At 48.9% G+C, this 22,134-nt stretch overlaps 1 protein-coding gene across 2 annotated transcripts in view; it reads right to left on the bottom strand.

Moving 5' to 3' along the window:
- The window catches only part of Slc12a7 (solute carrier family 12 member 7), an 83,505-nt gene extending 62,914 nt beyond the window's left edge, over positions 1-20,591 (bottom strand). For both annotated transcript variants that reach the window (XM_029468666.1, XM_021181012.2), the window contains exon 1: positions 20,331-20,591. In XM_029468666.1, coding sequence (XP_029324526.1) covers positions 20,331-20,541 — 211 coding nt within the window. In that variant the 5' untranslated portion in view covers positions 20,542-20,591. The remainder of the gene's footprint in view (positions 1-20,330) is intronic.
- Between the last annotated feature and the right edge of the window lie 1,543 nt (positions 20,592-22,134).

The raw sequence follows: 22,134 nt of genomic DNA, 5'->3' as shown, positions 1-22,134 counted from the left end.
AAAAAAAAAAAAAAAGGAAGGGTCGGTCCAAGAGACTAGGATGCCTACAACCTACATGACCACTTGGCAAATGTTTCCTTGAAGATAACTGCAGAATCAAGGCATCTCCAGAACCATAAAAGCACAGGCCTGGTCCTGAGAAAGTCCAGAAATGAAGACCATGAGACAGGGGCCAGCCATGAAGATCAATCTAAGCTACCTCCTAGACATAGCAGCTGTGTGGAACAGATTCCAAAAACAGAGATGCCTTGGAGGTAAGAGCACAGATGTCTCAGGTGCAAATGGCCTTAATTACAAGCTTTCTGAGCAAGTCGCCGGCAGCTGTCTCAACAAAAGCTAGGGCCACATACTAAGAATGTGATTCCTACTTCTAAAAATTCACTCTTCTGTGCGAGGAATACAGTTCTGTGGTAGAACAATTTCCTAGCACATGCCTAGGGTCCAATCCCTAGGACTGCAACAAACAGATACTACTTGTTCAATCCCAAAGGAGGCAAAAGAAAACAGCCCTGGCATTCACTGGAGGAGCTGTAGACCCAAGAGAATAAAGAGTGGACAATTTGCTGTGAGAAGCTAGAGATTTCAAAACACTGGGCTTGGTAACTGATAAAAAACACTGGGCAGGGAAAAAAAATCAGAGATTAAGATTAAGACAAGACTGTACAAGCTGGTACAAGCACACATCTCACTCCACCATGCTACCCCCTTCCACTGAGGCTACTCACCTCCACTAGCATGGGAACAAAAAGCAATGTGACCTTTGTTCACAAAGGAACGGGCAGAAAGTCAGCCACAGAAAGACCACAAGAAAATTGTTAAAGCCTTGAGGATTTAAGCAATGCATTCCAAGGACCTGATGTCTTGAAGGAGTCCCAACTGAAATTGAACCCTATCTGTTTCCCCAGGGTGGGGGTAGAGGAGTTTCCTCCTTGTGGATCTAGCAGTGATTACAAAGACAATCTAGGGGGGGTTACACTGTGTTTCCAGAGAGCCATGTGGAAATCCAATCCCAGGTGCCTTCCTACTCCACATAGCAGCGCTCACTTCACTGGGCTACACAACCGCAGTGCGTTCCAGCACGGAAACCAGCTGACCCCAGAGGAACAGACCGTGATGGGAACCAGCACCTCTGCAAAAGTTTAGTTGAGATGAGGTGATGCTGTGGGCACTAATTCCATGCCTGGCACCCTCATGGAAAAAGATCTGAAGGTTCCGAAGGGGGACACAAGAAGAACCTACCAGAGGTGACAAAGACTCTATGCAGCACACAGCCTTCCAGACCATTGTCCTGTGCTCTTCCTTCCCACTCTGTAAAATCCCCAAGTACCTTCAGGCAGAACCTTGAGAAGGAGAGGCCCTCATTCTTATTCTAAGGGCCTTGAGTAAAGACCTTGAATAAATCTGATTTCCCTTCCAGCTCACATTTCTTGAATATTGACTTTTGAGTGGAGACAAATCCAGCAACAACATTTACCATCCTGGCAGAAATAAAGATATTTGAGACATCCGTGCCCCTCCCTGTGGCTATCAAACTACTGAAACTACAGACCCCCAAGAAGTTGGAATTTTTCTCAGGAATCTCATGCTGGGAGAAGGAAAAAGCTGCGTGAAGCCTAGTGCTACCCAGAAGGAAAGCTTATTTCCAGGAAAGAGATGTCTAACACTTGTGACAACTCCACAGACCACCTTGCAGGGCAGACTGGAGCTCAGACAATGAGATAGGTAGACCAACCCTCAGACCAGGACTCTTAGTCACACAGATATCCTGGCTTCTAGTTCCACCTCAACCTCTCATTGGTTCCTCAGAGAGACTGGGTCAGGAGAGCCTACTGCATCTCTTTGTTCCTCTTCCAAGGGTGGCCATACAGATACATCTTTTTCTGCTTCTCACTATTCCTTGTTCATTTAATTGGCCTGTTAAGGACAGGAGACTGAGCCTGGAATGCAAGAGCAGCCAGGGACCAGGTTCTGACTCTCTCTACTCCAATAACAATACTACAACACTCAACTGTAGGGACAGTATAGGCTCAGGAGCCCCCAAGTCCACAGTTCTCAGCACAAAGGAGATTTAATTGCCCCAGAGGGAGAGTGGGCAGGGAATAAGAGACAAACACAGGAGATAGAGGATGAAGGAGAAGGGAACAAGGGAGAAGGGAAGGGGTATTTGTCCTGGAGGGAGTTAAAGGACTGCCTTTGGTAGAGAGGTGACAGAGGTGGCCCATTGGTTAGTGGCAGTTTATAAATATAAAATAGGAAACCCCCTGTTAAAATGAGGTGTTTAATTTTAATTGGGCATGTTAATTAGATGAGCCAAAGGGGGCTTTTGATAGCTGGATTTCAACACTTTGATTCCTGGACCTTGGTTGTCAGCCTCAGGAGGAGGAAGTGGCCAAGGCTAGCTTTAGGAATGTAATCTAATGGTTTTTTAGCAAGGCAGAGGTAATCAGGGAGAAGGGCGAGGCCTGCCAGAGTGGTTTGCCATGCTCAGGCTGGCTAGAGGTCCTTCACTCAGTACATCTAGTTATTTCCTTAAGAATATTAGTTCTTAAAACTAATTTTAAAAAATTCAGAGCCGGGCGTGGTGGCGCACGCCTTTAATCCCAGCACTCGGGAGGCAGAGGCAGGCGGATTTCTGAGTTCGAGGCCCGCCTGGTCTACAAAGTGAGTGCCAGGACAGCCAGGGCTACACAGAGAAACCCTGTCTCGAAAAACCAAAAAAAAAAATTCAGAACTGCATTGACTCTCAAGAATCTGACAGGCTGAGAACTCCAGTGTGGTGTGACACATCCGTGTGACCCCTGGCACGTGTCTGTGAAGTATGTACACCATGTATAAATATGCCATCCTGTGTGAGTAGCAATGTGCCCCTCAAGCAGCTAGGAAGGGTAGCTTGGGGTGGACGTCTTCCATAGCGAAAGTCTTTGGAGAAAACAGGCTGAGCTGTGGCCCCGAGTTGAAACCAAGTTCTACAGCCTACAGAGCTCTACAGTTAGAGCTGGTTAGATGGCTTGGCGGTTAAGAGCACTGACTGCTCTTCCAGGGGTCCTGAGTTCAATTCCCAGCAACCACATGGTGGCTCACAACCATCTGTAATGGGGATCCAACACCCTCTTCTGGTGTCTCTGAAAACATACATAAAATAAGTAAATAAATCTTTAAGAAAAAAAAAAAAAGAAGAACTGTGCACTTAGACCTGGTCCTTATTTAAATGTCATATAAGGGAGCCTCATTAAATGTCCCTGGGAAGAGGGCACAGACACCCTGACTAAAATCCACCTGAGGCAACCCAGGTTCTTCCCACAGTACCAGATTCAGATGCACGAAGAGCACAGCCTTGCTTCCTCCCCTCGGGCTTGTTCTAGACTGGGCACAACTGCAAACGTGCTTGCACAGACACTCAAGGGAGCCTCAGAGTCGCCCTGGCTGCTTTCCCATCCTTGTCATGCATTGTGGCTTCAGCTGCCACACCTTCTCTTTCTCCAAGGCACGGCTAAATCCCATCACCTGCTCTGGCTTACTCTCCTTATGGCCTGCAAACCCCTGGCGCTCCTGCACAGCTTGGGTAGGATCTGGAGATTGTAAATCTGATGGCCACACATGGCACTTTTCTGTGAAGACTGCACCCTTGCAAGTCCTGAGAACAACCGGCACCCAGGGCTTGCTGTTCCTGGAGCACAGTTATGCCTTCCCGCAAGGTGCCTTCTGCAGTCACGACTGTTGTGTTTTATAAAAGGATAAAGAGGGAAGGAATACATTTGGTGGATGTGCAGTCAGGTGTGGGGGAAGGGAGTGCCTCTGCTGGCCCATGCTGAGGCATCCCTCTCCCCTGAGGGACCAGTCACATGATGGTATAGTATAGAATAGAGTTTATTCAGGACATGGAGAAGGGAGTTGAGAGGTTAGTGGAGACAGAGAAAGGCACAGAGAATATAGAGGCAGGCCATGAGCACATGGAGGGGGGAGGGGAATGAGGCGAGAGGAGGAGAGGGACATGAGGACAGAGGGAGGGCAAGAAGGCAAGAGAGAGGAGGGGGCAAGCAGCCCCTTCTATGGTGAGTCGGGCACACCTGGTTGTTGCCAGGTAACTTGTGGGGCAGAGTCTAGACAAAATGCTAACAATTGCTATTGGTGCTAGCTCCTTCATCCATCCTCTTAGGCCAGCCTGGGTGGCAGGAAGTGCTGCCTCAGTTCTGAGAGACGCCTAGGATGCATTAGTGACACTTCTTCCCCTCCTTATAGGACAGAATCTTATGGATCTCCAACAAAGGCTGGTGGCACACGGGACTACAAGGAATATGCCCCGAAACTCCAGCCTCAGGTTAACCAGAGACACTTTCAGAGCTTCCCTGATAGAAGAGGTCACCTTCTTGTTCTTTCCATCCTCGTGGGATCCCTAGAAGATGGGAAAGCATGGGCCAGGTGCCTGGCTGGCATCAGCCAACCTCTGCCCAGAATGACTGGCAGCTCTAGGCAGGGCTTCAGTCACACAAATAAACCCAAGAACTCTCAGGAACCACCCACTGTTTCAGGAAGGAGGCTGCAGTTCCACTCTGCTGGATATAATTTCTGGACATGATTAAACAGGAAGGAAATAAAAGACCCTGGCTGAGATTACATTCAGAAGCCTAGCTCTCTGGGCTCTGCATTGCCCACTGTTAGAAACTAGTGATTAACCACTCCTGTTGTTGTCAGAGGCAGCTCAGCTCTGCCATTGTCCCCAAACCTGAAGCCATCAACCCATGCCTGGCAACAAAGCTGTGGGTTTGGGGTCAGGCACAAAGCACGTCAGCACCAGCAGGAAGCAGAGGCCCATTCTGAATTTCCCCTTCTTTTTTTTTTTTTTTTTAAGATTTATTTATTATTATTGTATCTAAGTACACTGTAGCTGTCTTCAGATGCACCAGAAGAGGGCATCAGGTCTCATTACGGATGGTTGTGGGCCACCATGTGGTTGCTGGGATTTGAACTTCGGACCTTCGGAAGAGCAGTCGGTGCTCTTAACCACTCTCCAGCCCCCTGAATTTCCCCTTCTTAAGCAGGAGAGTGTAAACTGCCATGCAGGTCTGGATGTTACCGACTTGGCTTTATTTCTAGATGTAGGTCAGAACTCACACTGGCACTGGGTGTAGTAGTGCACGCTACTAACCCTAGCACTTGGGAGATGGATAAAAGGATCAGAAGTTCAAGGTCAGCCTCACAGAGGACCTAGGGAGTTAAAAGCCAGCCTAGGCTATGTGAGACCTTGCCACAAACAAATCCTAAAACTGCTTTTGTTTGGTCGACCTGAGAGTTCACCTATGAGTAACTTTCGGGCTATTCCATTGAGGTGGCAATCCAGAACCTTCCAGTATCTCCAGGGCATTTGATTGTGCCTGTGAGTCATGAAACCCGACCAGGAAGATCCCTCTCCGCTTCCTGCCTCAGCACCTGGGCAGCAGCTTTTGAGCTGTGAGGACACCTGCTGGGCAGAGCAGCAGAGTGAGGCTGCTTTGCTTCATCTTCTGCTTGGTTAGGGACGGTGGAAGGTGGAGGAGGGGCCCTGGCTTTCCCAGGGGCCAAGAGATCCTGCAAGAACTCCAGGGAAACGGACGGACGGACGGACGAAAGCCAGATCCTCACTCAGGAAGGGACTTCTTTTTAGGATCTGTCAGGCAACAAATGGCAGGAGGAGGCCCTGTGGGACTTGGGCAACTCTGAGCTTCAGGCATCCTTCCATAGCCCACAGCTGTCCTTGCTCAAGGTCTACGATCCTCAGACACCTGTGCCCACACCTGGTCAGTGACCTCCTCAGCAGTCCCTCCCGTCCCAGCGGCTAGGGGAGGAGTCCTCACTAGAAGGTGCCTCTGCCTCCCAAGGACACAGCTCTGACTCCCAAGGCTGCAGACCATGCTGATCCTTCCTAGAGATCATTACACACAGGATACATGAACATATAGGAAATCTGCTAACCAAGGAGTCCCTTTCCAGCCAAGTGACCCCTACACACCCAACCAGGAATTGCTCCCCAGGGGATTCATCAGCACTAGCTCCTCTGCCCACCAAAATGGACCCTGCCCAGATAATTAGGGAAAATATCCGGCTATCCCATCAGCCTGCATAGAGTGAAGCTGCACAATGAACTAAACTCAAACATCCTGTCTTTGTATTAGTCAAAGCTTTGTGTGTGTGTGTATGCTGTGTGTATGTGTATAAGTAGATTTATCATATGTATGTATACATATATTATATATGTATATATACATATATATGTATTATATATATGTGTGTGTGTGTGTGTGTATATATATATATATATATATATATACACACATTCTCTATATAGAGCATAGCAGGCTGTGGTCCAGCTAGTCTAATGGCCTTTCTATCAAGAGAAAGGCCTAGAATTCAGTAGTTCAATCCACAAGGCTGGATATTTCAGATGGTCTTCAATATATTCTAGAATCCCAAAAGAGTAGGTTCTAATCCCAGTGAAGGAATGAACTTTGAAGAGCAAGGGCAAACAGGCAAAGAGGGAGCACTTTCTTTTTTCACATCCTTGATAAAGGCTGCCAGCAAAAGGTATGGCCCAGATTTAAGTTGGGTCTTCCCACTTCAGATGATTTAATTAAGAAAAGTCCCTCGCAGTTTTACTCACTGCTTGGGTTTTAGTTAACTCTGGATGTAGCCAAGTTGACAACCCAAAATAGCTGTCATAGTCTTCAAGTAAACTTCCAAGAAAAGAACATGCCATATGGCCTTGAGTCTTAGCCTCTTTAAGCTGCAAGGTACCCTAGACTCTATAACTCATGAAGGGCACACATTTCTTATAGTCCTGGAAGGTCAGGATCAAAGTGTCTGCTGATAGCCAGCCTCCTGGCTCACAGAAGTAATTGCTAAAGCTTGTCACTCATCTGGGGAAGACCCAACAGCTTCATTTTCCTGCCTGACCCCCTGTGGTGGTTTGAATATGCTTGGCCCAGGAAGTGTCACTATTATAAGGTGTGGCAATGTTGAAGTAGGTGTGGTCTTGGTGGAGGATGTGTGCCACTATGTGGATGGGCTTTGATGTCCTATGCTCAAGCTCCACCCAGTGTGCAAGGGATCCTCCTCCTGGTTGTCTGCAGAACAGACAGTCTTCTCCCGGCTTCCTTCTAATTAAGACATAAAACTCTCAGCTCCTCCAGCACCATGTCTGCCTGGATGCTGCCCTGCTTTCTGCCATGACAATAATCGACTAAACCTCTAAAATCATAAGCCAGTTCCAATTAAATGTTTTCCTTTATAAAAGTTGCCTTGGGTTGGGAAGTGGTGGTGCACGCCTTTAATCCCAGCACTCAAGAGGCAGAGGCATGTGGATTTCTGGTTCAAGGCCAGCCTGGTCTATAGAGTGAGTTCCAGGACAGCCTGGGCTACACAGAGAAACCCTGTCTCGAAAAAAAACAAAACAAAACAAACAAACAAACAAACAAAAAAAACAAAATAAAAGTTGCCTTGGCCATGGTATCTCGTCACAGCAATTAAACCCTAACCCTATCTGGCTTCCCAAGGTCCCACCTCTTCAGACTGAAGCTTTAGGGTTAGGAACAGTATATGAATGAATGGAGGGGCTGACACAGACTCCTCTCTGCTAAGGTTAGGAGGGGCTGGAGAGATGGCTCAGCAGTTAAGAGCACTGACTCATCTTCCAGAGGTTCTGAGTTTGATTCCCAGCAACCAGCCACCACATGGTGTCTTACAACCATCTGTAATGGGAATCTCACGCCCTCTTCTGGTGTGTCTGAAGACAGTGATGGTGTACTCACAAACATAAAATAAATAAATCTTTTAAAAATATATAAAACCATTCCCTCTGGCAAAGATAAGGCAAGGCCCTGCTGCCTATATCACATCTGCATCTCTGCTGGGCTGTGTCCCCTCTGGTTTACTGGCCTGACCCCAAGTCCTTTGCAGCTCTGTGCTCCGGTTGCAGTACAGTACCTGATGTTACCACCAGGGTGCTAAATCCATTTACCTGAACTTGGGTTTAAAACCACAGCTGATCTTCCAGGTTAAGCTCTTACCAAACATGAGCAAAGTGCAGGATGCTAACATTAGCTGAACATAGAATTCAGGGTTAGAGTTAGGGTTAGGGTTAGGGTTAGGGTTAGGGGTTAGGGGTTAAGGTTAGGGTTAAGGTTAGGGGTTAGGGTTAGGCTGATTCAGGCAGGGACTTGAGGGGGACATTTCATCCTCCACAGTTCCATTGAGGGCTTCTGTCACCTCAGGGAAATCTGGCTTTGCAGATGTTGATGATATCCTTGAGGTAAGGTTACAGAGGTGTCCCATGAGGCAGAACAGTGAGACTGTGATGGACCAATGGGAATAATGACCCACCTGGGTGCCCACCTCTATTCCCCTTGAGCAGATGGCCTGCCCACTGAGTACCCGCTTAGCTGCCCTGCCCTGGTCACTGAATTTCTGGCTTAGGTCCACACTTGGGGATGGGGAGGGCTCCATGGGTTATCCTCTCCATCCCACACTGCTGTCCACTTGGGCTAGGATACCATGCTTAACCCTCCTGGGAATGTCTCATATAGAGCCCCCATGACCGTCCTAGAGAATGAGGGTACCACCTTGGTGGGTCAGGGCTTAGATGCTCAGTCTCCATGGAGACTAGATGTATTGTTCAGCCTGAGCTGGGCATACAGAACAGCCATATCTGGGGGAGCACGGAGTGACAGAAGAACTGATGGGGGTGCTAAGATGGCTCTATGAGGCAGGGGCAACAGGTATGCAAATTCCCCAGAGCAGGAGCACCCCATAAAACTTGTCCCAGACGAGTACCTCCCTACAACATGGGCCACCCTGCTGCAGGACAAGCAACCAGGACAAGGTTGTCCCTGGCAATTTTCTACATGTCTGTCATGCTTCTCTTCGCCTTTTATGTCCTGGATCCTTCACAGCATATTGGCTTTCTTTAGATTCAGATCCCAGAACCTCTAATGACCTCAGTAAGCCCCCTTCCATTTTATATTCAGTTCTTGAAGGGATTGGTGTAAAAAGAGAGAGGCAGGATCTGGCTCCAGGAGGTCTGAGTCTAGGTGCATTCCCGAGCAGAAGAATCAGACACACCTTGACGACTGCTCAGCAGCAGTAACCTCCCTACCCACAGTCTCCCTGAGACTTCTTTCCCTCCCTGAAAGCCTTTTGTAGCTCTGAGTTGGCCAAGACTGAGCCTTGAGGAAGCTACTGCCTTCTCAGGACTGCCACCCTTCCTAAAATCTGACTCCTTACCAATGCTCAGCTCCCCTAGGACATTCATTTGAGCAGCTGGCAGCCTGGACCTTTACCCTGATAACACAGGGGCTTCTATAAGCACAAGTGGATGGCTTCATACAGGTGATCCTTTTGTAGTTCTGACCACTTGAGACTTGCTCAGGGTCTCGCCAAATATGAGGAGATCACCTTTGACAAAGGTGACAAATATGAGGGGATCACCTTAGTCAAAGGCTGTAGATCACCTTGAGCAGCAGCAGGTCCCCCGTGGGAGACTCTCTGGTCCTATAATTCAGGCTACCCCCCACCTCTGGAGATGGCATCTCTTGGCCTTTGATGGTGCTTGGAAGGGCTTCCCTAACAGGGATGCTGGCTAGTGACATAGTGGCCACACCACACCTGAATGGAAAGGCAGTTCCCAAGGGACATGGATCACTCCCAGTCACTGTGGCTCAGTATGTCCTAACAAAGGCATAGCTGGCAGAGACCAGGACTATGAAGAGATAGCCTTTACCACTTGGGACTCGGTAAGTCTATATTGTAAGACTTGTTTCCTCTGAGAATGGAACCACAATGCAGTAACAGTGCCACACAGAGTCCCCTGAACAACTGGCTGGCCAATGGTCCCAGGAACATGTATGCCTAAGGAAAGGGGTCAGAATGACCTTTAGTGCTACTTGTCAGAAGTCAACTCAGTTGTATGTCCTCTGAGTGATGGAAAGAATCTCGGTTGACCCACTGGGGGTGGGGGGGCTGGCTATACTATACTTCTACACCCTGTCTCCTTCCAGGTTATCTCAGAAAAATGAGTCATTGTGAGTGAGACCTGTTGGGAACCCTATTGGTCACAGGATATGCCAGAATGTTCAGCATATGTCCTGCCTGCACTCCCCATCCAGAGCATCCTCAAACCACAGCACACAGGAGGCAAGGAGCTGAGCTACACCAGCTGAGCTCTGCCATTGCTCAGAATACCCAGCACATGTTGACCAGGGAGCCACATTACCTCTGCATCTGTTAGAGCCTCCCACGGGAGCCATCCTATTCTCTGGAGCCGCTTGTGAAATGCTATGTTTAGTGGCAGGTGGCTGGGGACCAGCATCCCACAGCCCAGGCTGGATTCACAAGTACGGGGAGTTGCAGAGTTCTGCTGGGTTGGACAGGTACAAAGATTATGTCCTGGGCATGCCTGCCTGTAAGCCAGTGTGACAGGGACCTGTTCCTGGGAAGACATAGGTTTATCTTGTCCTGAAGCTGGAGAAGACCCAAGCCCGCAGGATTCGCAACCCCTACCTGGCCCATACCAGTGCAGGTCCAGCCCTTAGCTAACTTATCCCAGGTAAAGAAGGACATCAAGTCTCCAAGGTTCTTGGTTCATTGTAAGTTTCTGCACACCAGGAGCATCTGTGTCCTGATCCCTACTCCCCCCTCCATTGCCCCCCAGGCTTGATGGACACAGGTGAACTGCAGGAGGTGGTGGGCAATGTTTTAACTTCAAGCTGCTGGTACTTCCTGCTCACTTTACTCTGCTTTCCCCTGAGCCCCTTTAGGGAGCATTGTTCTGTAAACAGAGAGATGAAGGCCCCCCGCACAACCAGGGGCATTGGTTAGCCCAGGAACAAGGGCTGTCCCAGCCCTGAGCTGTCTAGCCCAGAGGGACAAGAAAGCTGTAGTTGCCAAGCAACGAGATGGAGGCATCAGAGGCTCTAGGAGCGTAGGGCCCCAGGGAGGGCACAGGTGGCCAGCAGAGGGGGTGCAGCAGAGCCTGAGAGGTGGCTTCAGGGGACTCCCTGGTAAGCAACTGACAAACACCTGGCCTGGGAGGCACAGTCAGGGCTGCTGGCCATGCAGGCTTATAGTGATCTCCTAGTGGACCACAATGAGAGACTGATTTTGGGGAGCTAAACGGGGCATGGGTACAAGAGCCATGACTTCAGGGCATTTCCCAGAGAAGCTGAGAAGGGCTGGTGTCCCTGAGTTTCCTGATAGCCCCAATACTCTGTGTCCTCACTTATTCCCTGTGAGAGTCCCTGGTCCCTCTCTTCTGGTAAGGTCACACACAGTTCTATCACTGCAGGGCCTCCTTACAATCTCCTTTAGCTCTGATTTTCTCTGTAATGACTCTATTCTGGATATTCACTTGGAGGCGAGGGCTTTAGCCTACACATATCAGTCCATAGCAGAAGGTATGGTTTATATTCATTTTCTGCGGGATCCCCTAACCTTGCAGTCTTGTTTGCACACCCAGGGCTCTTTATTGGCTCCTTAGCTCCAGGTGGTGTGGCAGCCCCAGACAACCCCGCATTCACCTTTGGGTGCCTGTCACTGCTTGGTCTCAGCACACCACAGATTTCTGTCAGTCTATCCAGCAAACCCAGTATAGCAGTACAGCAAAATCCCAGCTCAGAAGGTCTTCCTCACCTGCTCCTTCACGTGCCAACAGGCAAGGAGGCCCTATACCCTGGCTTGTATAGGCTCACCTAACATGTTCTCAAGCTGAAACCCGGAGCCAGGAAAGAACTCAAATGGAGATTTTCTAGATAGGCATCTCAACACACTGGCATCTACCAGGGGCTGTCGAGTACCCGAGTCTACAGCAGGCTACCACTGAGGCCCCTGACACAGAAATGACTTCAGTGAAGAGAGCCCCTCTGCAGACATCCCATAGACAAAATTCTGAGCATACAAGCCTTCCTCACCCACCACTGTTCATCAGCACAAGCTCTGAGTGTTCCTCACAGTGCAGGAATTGACACACCAGAATGGAAATGAGATGCTAACGCTGCCCCATTGGCATTTGCTTTGCAAGGGGTCTGTCTGTCTGTCTGTCTGAAGGAACAGACACATAATGGCTTACTGAGGGTACACTCACCATCTGGTTCTTGCTTGCAGATTCACAGGCCTCCAGTTGGGGCTCCCAGGAATCTCAGAGGAGATAGTGATGTACACAAAGCAACCAAGGAGCAAACAGTCAGCACCCGAATGTCCCATTCACAGCCCGCTTGATGCCAATTTCATCACATCACAACAGTGGACCAACTTGTTCAGTCACAACACTGACTGCACAATACAGTGCACATAGGTATGACTGGTTAGAAACACCTGAGGAGACAAGCCTACTCACAACTCTTGTCTCCTTCCAGGATGAGGCTCAAGTCCAAGGCAGAAGGCTCACCACTTTACAGTACTAATAAGCCCCACCCCATGTAGCTCCATGTGCTGGATACAAGGTCATAAGCCACTCAAAAGCCCCATCACTTCAAGGCTTACATGGAAAGCTGGCTTCATCTACTTTAGTGTCTGAGAATTCTGAGTTATGGCAGCTTAGAGAGGGAAACTGAGGCTGGGCCTTTCTTTGCATCACAAGGATGAGTGGTTACACCGCCAGTATCCCCAGTCATATTTCCCTTCATGGTTTGTCTAAGACAGTTTCACTCTGTAAACCAGGCTGGAGCTCACTAGCCTTCTGCCTCTACCTCCTGGGTAATGAGATTAAAGGCATGGACCGCTATGCCCAGCCACGTGCTTTCTTAAATTCTGTTTGCCTGGGTTTACAATTAGTTTTTGTCGTTGTTGTTTTGTCTTTATTGATTATAATAGACAGTGTCTCATTCTATGGCATGTAATAGACAGTGTGTCATCTTGAAACTCACTATGAATCCCAGGGTGATTGCCTCAGCCTCCTGAATGCTCAGATTACAGGTAGGGGGACTGTACGCTAAGGTATAATGATTTGCCTTTAAAATTAGAAAGAAAGCACAAGGCAAATAAAAGAATTTCTGAGCAGAAAATAATTTCTGATACACTAGATAGGACTTCCAATACACCAAAGATAGCCTGCCTGTCTGCAATCACAGGGTGTGTGTGTGTGTGTGTGTACATGAACTCACATGTCATACCCGACATCTCAATCCCACCCTTGGCCCCTACAAGGGCCACAGTTACTGGTAATAGGATGTAATTTGGAACAGGAAGATCCTAAGACAAAAATATCTGTTCAAAGAACACCTTGCTGAGAGTAATTTAGATGATAAAGGGCTCCTCTGAGAACAGCTGCCTTGGTGTAAATTGATTTAATCAGATCGATGCCCCTCCTACTTCCTTGAAAGGAGCCAGCATCAGGTGCTCTCACCTCCAGGAGGGGAGGACCTGGAAGATGTGGTTTTCTCAGACCTCTACTTCCTGTTTACATCTTCTTTCCACTTCCCAGGTGTGTGTGTGTGTGTGTGTGTGTGTGTGTGTACAAACACACATGACACATCCACATCCCACCCTTGCATATTTTATCACACACACACACACACACACACACACACCCCCTGTGTTCGAAGGCAGGCAGGCAGGTAAGCTATCTTTGATGTATTGGAAGTCTATGTAGTGAATCATATAGTGTAGTTCTCTGCTCATTCTGGAGATGGCTCAGTGGTTAAGCGCACATACTGCTTTTNTAAAAAAAAAAAAAAAAAAAAAAAAAAAAAAAAAAAAAAAAACCTGAGTTCAATTCCCAGTACCCATATCCGGCAATTCACAAATGTCTATAACGCCAGCTCCAAGGGATCCGACACTCTCTTTTGGTTTCCAAAATCACCTGTATACACATGGCATTCACACACACACACACACACACCCCTAAATAAAAATGAACAGTTTTTAAAAAATAAGTATAAATTTTATAAATTTCACTATAACCCACCATTCTAAGTGAAGTTAGCAGCACTAAGCACATGGACCCGGCTGTGCACTTGTGTACCTGCATCCATCCATCTGGTAAAATCCAGATCTCAAAATTGAGACTCTATATGGCTCTAAGTAACAGCGCCCACCACCTCAGGACCACCTTCTGTCTCTGATAATGTGACAGTCCAGCAGCTTCCTATAGCAGAACTATACATACATGTCCTTTTCTGTCACTCAGCAGACTGCCCTCCTGTGCACCTGTGTCCTTTTCTAAAGGCCGGGTGACATTGCATTATCAAAAGGTAAAATTTGAATGAACTTAGCTATTTTGAGCCACCAGTCTTGGCTGGTGAGTTTTATAAGTGGGAACAGGAAATGGAACCACAGGGAACACCTGACTGGTTAGCTCAGGTTACCCCGTTTTAAAGGGTTAAAGTAGCAAAGACCTCTTTACCAGCCTGAGTGTCAGGCTGGCTACCTGCCGCTTCCTGTAAGAGTCCATGTGATGATATGGAATTTGGTATGAGTGGTTTCCATGTTGGTCTGGTTTCAACAGCTGGGGCCTACCGCAGAGGGTCTACCTAGACAACATCCTCCATGACTTCACTTCACATCATTCCTACCTCGTTGTGGTTCCCCACTCTCCCTCTGAGAGACCTGGACTGCTCTGCCTTAACTGCTATGAACAACACTGCTGTGCATCTTTCTGCATCACCTCAATCTGGCACCCGTGGGGATGCAACTGTTGTTACTTTAGTTATCACATAACTAAATTAGAAGTTGTATCAGATTCATCTGTGGTATGTGTGTGAAAATGTGGGAAAGCAGGCACCATGACACTTGCATGGTCAGAGGACAATGTGCGGGAGTCAGCTCTCTCCTCTCACTATATGGGGTCCAGGGATTGAACTCATGTTGCCAGGTCTGGGGGCAAGTACCTTTCCCTCTGAGCCATCTTGATAAGCACCAAATGACTACCTCTAAACCCTTGAGGAATTCTATACTGTCTTCTCCCAGGGCTTCGCTATTTGACATCTATCAGCAAAGCACAGGGTTCCCATTTCTCCATATCCTTGATAATATTGATATTTTCAACTTTTAAAAAATAGCCATCAGGGGTATAAAGTGATTTTTCATTATGGGTCAGATTATTTTGTTTTAGTTTGGTTTGCTGTTATATTTTAGTACTAGGATAGGAGTCAGGGGGCAAGGGTTCTAACACTGAGCTACGTCCTCAACTTAAGCTATGGTTCCCAACCTGCATTTCTCTGCTGACCAGTCAGTTGAGCATCTTTTCATGAGTTTATTTGCTAGCTATCAAGTCTTTTTGCTCATTTTGAGGTGCTAAGGATAGAATCCAAGGCCTTTTCTAGGCAATGCTTTGTCGCTGAGCTGTATCCCCAGTCCCTTTGTCCATTTTTAAACTTTTTTTTGGAGGGGGGTGGGTGTTTTAGTTGCCAAGTTCCAGTAGTTAATCCATTACCAGGTAGATAATTTGCCAGTGTCCTCCCTAGTCATATTTAACAGATTCTTCTGTCCCTGCAGTTTGTTCACCTTGTGGGTTTAGGAACTGTCTTCCTCCACTTTAACATGCATGCAGTAACTGGCATCACACACACACACACACAGAGCTGGATCCCCACAGACCCATTTCTACATGTGAATAGCACTACCAACTTCATCCAGTTGCTTCCTCTGCAGCTGGAGCTGCTTTAGTTCAGGCTGGGGTACCCTAGACACAGATGCTCAAGTGTCTGTTACTCCATCAGGTTGAGGAAGGCCAACTGTCCTCTCTTGAACACAACCATTCCTATGTGTTTGTCCCTCTAGTAGGTTGGAGAGGGTGGGTGTCACCTGGACATGGAAGTTTTCATGTATTTGTTTCTCCTATTAGGCAGGAGACACCAGAATGGTGGTCATCTTGAATGCCCTGGGGTCAAGGTTCCCTGCTTTGCTGCAGGGTCTGCACCAGCACTGGGAGGTCAGCTCAGGGTCAACCCCACCCGAGGCCTCCAACACAGGTTCTTCCTATCTGGTTGTGATTCTCTTCTGGATGTTGTTGCTTTATTTAAAGAAAATTCCTTCCCATATATGATGAGATGTGTCTCAACCCTAGCCTATTCCAGTTGGGGGGGGGGGGGAAGAAGCCAAGTTAAATATTATTAGCAAAGAAGAGAACAGGACGTGCATGGAGCATTTTCTTGTTAGGCCAAGTTAACAATCACCAAAGCAAGGCTTCTTTCACAGCAAAGTGACAGAACTTGAGCTGGCGCTGCTCACCGAGAGCTAGAGGCATCTCACCGATTACCAGGAGGGCCACACCCTATGAAATATTTAAGCAAAAAGTAAACAGTCTGCCCAGCGGGCCGCAGGTTTTCAGGCACCAGAGCCTGGCCATTAGCTCTCCAGCCTCAGCAGCCTGAAGGGAGGCAGTCTAGTAGTATTTCTGTACGGGAAACCCAGGCAAGGCTTGGGATACAAGTTTACCAAGACTCTCCCTCAGCAGGACCTAGAACTGTAGTGAGAGACATTGCCCAATGTGTGAACACACCATGGAGCTGGCACTCCTCATGGGCCTAACTTAGAAGTGTTCTTGTAGAAACTTCCTCAGAGGCCACAGAAAATATGCTAAGCAACAAACCACAGAGCTACTTGTGGTGAACACAGAGACTCATAGGTAACACGAAGAAGACAGGCACACCAAGGCAACACTAACTCACATGCAGACACCAGAGACTACAAAGAGACAGCACAGAGACAAGACGGCACTGGAGGCCATACACAAACACGCATGCAGACAGAATAGACACAACATGAAAACACACAGATAATATAGAGACAGGGACACAGAGACACAAAGAGAAAACATGACATATACATCATAGAACTCATATGAAGACAACATACATATAAGTAGAGAGACACAAGAAAACATATATTCACAGCATAGAGACACTGCAGATAGTAAGGAGACACACAAGGATGCATAGACTCACAGCCACACACACATGTGGATATATGTACACATCAGGACTTCAGCTTGGACACACTGGGTACCTGACTGGAGAGGGCATTGTTGTAGAAGGTGAGATGTTCTCTTGATCTGGGTCTCCAGGAGACACTAGATCTCTGTGGTCAAGCCCTGAACCACCATCCCTAAAAATATAATTATCAAGGATTGGCAGACATGTGGTCCTACCAGCCATAACAGTGACGGGAAGCAAAATGCCAACCTCCAATCAGGGACCCATATTGGTCTTTGTCCTGGACAGAAGTGAAACCACAGGAGTCTGCAGCCCAAATGCCAGGCAGGGCAGGATAACGGGGGAAGGCAGAGAGTGCCCCAAGCCACTTATGACCTTCTAGGCTGTGGGGGTCTCCCAGGAGCTCTCCTTGGAAGCCTTGCACATATGGCTCTTCTTGCTATCTGGAGACTTTTTTTCCTTGGCCCTTCTGTCTAGGGGGTACTCTCAGTGACTGTCCACTTGGTGACTGTGATGGTAAATGGTTCTGAGATCACCTTTGTCACTGGCCATGAGAACTCTCACCAGAATCCCTTCAGCTAGACAGCAGAGAGGGCCTTCTCTCTGGACCCTTGCCATAGGGCCAAGATCTTTCCTGTGGGTCTTTTGTGCTGAGTCATCATCACCCCTTGGCCCATGCACCTTTCCCTCTGCCACGCTGCTCACTGAAGATACAATAACAACCAGGGAGCAGGGAGTCACACCTAGCAAGTGGCAGACTCACTTCTGTCCCTCTATGGGTGCCATCTTCATCTAAGTAAACAGAACACAGTTCAAAAGCTCAGCATTGAAACATGTGTCTTATGGGACATAAGGCTGAGCAAGCTCTGCAGAAATGAGACACAATATCACACTCATGTCCCTCCACACAGCAAAGGGAGACCATGCCACTGTGTGCAATCTACTCTTGCATACCCCCACCTAATGAGATGAGACCAAAATACTCAAGGGTGTTGGTCTGAGCCAAAGGATCAGCTGGTCCAGCACCCTTGTAACATGGTGAATCCGATAGAAGTGGAAAACTTTGGGAGCTGGTACTAAAGGAAATTGCAAGCCAGGAGACCTGATGTCTCTGGAGATTTAGAAAGTTCATTGTCATCACCTGCCACACATCTATAACCAAAGGTTGACTCAGGACAACACCCCATCCAGCGCTTGGCTCCTGGCACTGTGCCCAAGTCGGACCAATAAAACCTGTGTTTGTTTTTTCAAACTTAGTTTACACTGTGTTAATGAAACACCAAATAATAGGTCTTCTGTTCCCACGTAGGAACACAACACAGAACCACTGGATTGACCGTTGTCTGGAACTGCCACACGGAATCCCACACAGCTGGAGCCAGCTGTCCATGGACGGATGCAGTCAACCAGCCAGGAGACTGCAGAGCTAAGGTCTCAGTACAGTACTGAGTCCTACATCCCTAGAATCCACACGGGGGTGACAGAGACTGGCCCAGCCCTATCTCCAGCCTCCAATGGTGTCTGACCCCCTGGACAGCTAACCTCTGGGTCTTCTAGACAGAAGTCAAAGACACCACCTACAAAAGAGGAAAGGAGGGTAGAGATCTCGGGGCTGAGAGGTCTCCTGGTGAGTCTGCCTAATCTGGTCTCATCTGCTACATCCAGGACTTTGGGTCACGTTCTTCCTCTACATTACTTTAACCGCCTGAAATGGGAGAGGGAGACATGGAGAAGTCTCCATCCATGCCTGTCCCCTGGCATCCTGTCTCCAAGGGTCTCTAATGGGGTTTATAGTCCAGCATAAAGGATTTGGAGGATGAGAGGCAGAAGATACTAGAGTGTTGGCCTGACTCATGCTTCTGGCTCAAGGTGTTGTAGGTGTACAGTATTCCTAGGCACCAATGTCCTACGCAAAAGGAGAGACTAAGTACGAGAGGCTGAAGTTCTTCATGAGCATGGCGGGAGCCAGAAAGCCCAGGTCAAAGTCAGCATAGACCCCAGCCCTATCACACCATCCATCAGCAGATTCTCTGCCTGAACAGTTGGGGGAGACTTTCCAGGAGAACAGTGGGGCTCCTTAATTCAGCAACAAGAGGACCTCAGTAGCTGGGGTTGTCCTGCTTTCTCACACCCACACCCTGAGGCAAGCAGGCAGACAGCAATATGTGACCTTGCTGCCATGCCAAGATTAAGGAAAGTCAACTGCTATCCAGCAGGACAAGCATCCTGGCAACCCTGACTGTCCTCTAAAAGCATGAGACAACTCCTGACCTAGAGCTCAGAACAAAGACAGGTGGAGACATAGCTCAGCATGCCCATGGTCTAGGCAATCTAGGGAATGGGTAACTGTAGCAAGTATGTACACACAGACACAGACATACAGACACACACACACATCAATGCAATGCCCAAGTTCACATGGGAGACAGCAACTGCTCAGACTTTGTTATATATATTAACTCCCCAGACAAGTGACCATTCTAAGTTCTTAGTCACAGTGTCACAGCATACCCTCATCCAGGTCTCTAAAAGACTGCATGTGTGCAACATGAACATAGGTACCTGTGATAGGGCCTCTCCCCAGCTCAGCAGGGCAGGGCATGCATGGCATCTGGGTATCAGGTGTTTTTAGACCAGTGCCAATCCAGCTCTGGAGACCCTACTCAGGAAGGCAGACAGGTAGGTAGGTGTTCAGAAGGTAGTGGTCTCTCACAGAATGCCTGCCTGTCCAGTGCCATCTGTCCTCCAAGTGGGTGGGGCAAGCACCAGCTCAAGGGCCAGATCTGGTTTCATCTTCACTCTGAGACCCAAAGTAGGGCTCTAACACAATCTGGAGAGTGCATTGCGAGAGAATGCTCCTGTCTCTTGTTACCCAGAAAGTCTGGCTTAGCTGATGTGTGGCCAACAATAAATTGTACTGTTCCAGGATTCCCACATGCAGGCATGGGTTACAAGTCATTCTAAAGGCTAGTAAGTCGAGTGGGCATCCACAGTGAAGTTACACTCACAGTTCCCAGCAAAGGCTGGCTGCCTCAGTCTCCCTTGTACCTTCAAAATCCCTCACCAGGACAGAGGAGACAGCTCCTATTCTCAGCAGTCCTAAGTGTGGGGGATCCAGCGTTAGTGGTCAGAAGACAACCCCGAAGCTATCCTCCACCAACCACCAATATTCCACCGATTCTTACAACCACTCTACAGAATGTTACAACCTACAAGGTCCACAGGACATCAGGCAGGGCCAAGGATTAACAGGACTAAATTGTGGGACAAAGGACACCAACTGATTCCAGAGCCAGCGCTGTAACACTTGATGACCTGCAGCTATTCCCAAAGCTAGCAGGCAATGGCCACCTCCTGACACCTGGACAGTCTGTCACTCGCTGCTCCCACAGAGGTAGCAGTGACCCACTGGAAGGATGGCTTAGCTGCACCTACCATAGCGACTGGGCTCGCGGCAGTAGCGCAGAATGGGCAGCGCATCTACTTCTTGAGTTTTCAGAGCGGCCGCCAGGCTGGGGTCGGGATTGGGGTCAGGGTCGGGGTCAGGGTCGGAATCCGAGCACAGGCGCTGGCTGCCGCCTTCTGCCCTGGTTCCCGCGTCCCCCGTCCCGCTCTGTGCTGGGGTCACCACGAAGCGCTGGGACATGTTGGCGTCGGAACGCCAGGCGCCGCGATGACTGCTGGATGCGAAGACTGCCGGTGCTGACCGTGGGTCTCGGGGAGCGGGGCGGGGCAGGGGCGGGGCACGAGGTGGGGGCGGGGCAGGAGGAAGCCGAGGCGGGGGTGGGGAGGGGCAGGACAGGAGCAGTGGGGGTGGGGATGGCTGGATGGAAGTGGGTGGGTCTGGGAGAGTATAAGAGAGGATTCGGGGCTGTGAGAAACTTGGGCTAGGGGTAGAGGGTGGGACTGGGGCAGGAGGTGAGAGCAGAAAAGAGCGAGAATGAGAAAGGGAGCAGGGACCTGGATAGGAGACGGGAGCGAAATAGAAGAAGGCAGGTAAGGGGCGAGTGGGACTTGGATGAAGTTGCGGGCAGGAGTACGGGCGAGTTGGGACCTATGGGAATGACCTGTCCTGAACCTAAACAGACGATACTTGGGCAGGAAGATGCAGGGCAGATGGCCTGGGAAGGGCATTCGATGGCCTATCTGGTAATGGCAGTACAGATCTTACTGGTCACTACCTGCCCACAAGATTGAATCTTTGGTTTCCAGGATGGTCACTTCAGTGTAGCTCTCCTGCCCGGGTCCCACCCCTTTGCCTAGCCCAAGATTCTCACAGCCCCTGATGCTTCTCAGCCCTCTCTTATATTCTCCCATACTCACCACTTCTATCCTGCCATCTCCACCCGCACTGCTCTTGTCCTGCCCCTCCCTGCCCCACCTTGATAAATGCCTAGGATACTCCTACAGCCCCACACGCCTCCAACCCACCCACCCCCATCCTCCTCTGCCAACAACCTACCAGGTCAAAAGAATCTGACACAGGGCCAGACTGGGATGGGACAGGCTATGGAATGGACGGTTAGGTGTTCCAGCCAAGCACAGTTCATTCAGGGCCTAGGAGGGTCAGGGAATGCAGTGTTGGATGAATGTCTTCTAAAGGGCCAAGGTAAGGTATTCTGGGAGTGAGGGCCTTTCTGGCCAATGGGCCTAGAGCAGCTGTTATTAACTTGTAGGTCATGACCCCTTTGGCAAACCTCCAAAAATATTTACATTAGGATTCATAATAGTAGCAAAATTATAGTTATGAAGTAGAAACAAAACTAATTTTATAATTGGGAGTCAACCACAACATAAAGTTTTGATACTGTTGGCATTCTAGATTTATGCCTGGGTTGCCAGACTCCTGGAAGAGCTCAGGTGACCTGGAACAAGTGGACATTGGAAGGGGGACACCAAGTACTCTGTGCTCAAGGTCCTGACATAGTTCTTCACTGTGATGGCTTGAATATGCTTGGCCCAGGGAGTATCACTGTTAGGAGGTGTGGCCTTGTTGGAGGACGTGTGTCACTGTGAGAGTGGGCTTTGAGACCCTTGTCCTAGCTACCTGAGGACAGTTTGCAACCTTTGCATGAAGATGGAGAACTATCAGCTCCTCCAGCACCATGCTTGCCTGGACCCTGCCATGCTTCCTGCCATGAGCACAATGGACTGAACCTCAGACCAGCCCCTATTAAATGTCCTTTATAAGAGTTGCCTTGGGCCGGGTGTGGTGGCACACGCCTTTAATCCCAGCACT

This window comes from Mus caroli, chromosome 13 (assembly GCF_900094665.2).
Source record: "Mus caroli chromosome 13, CAROLI_EIJ_v1.1, whole genome shotgun sequence".
Lineage (NCBI taxonomy): Eukaryota > Metazoa > Chordata > Mammalia > Rodentia > Muridae > Mus > Mus caroli.
The sequence above is the reverse complement of the archived record's forward strand: the minus strand, read 5'-3'. Positions and strand labels throughout refer to the sequence as shown.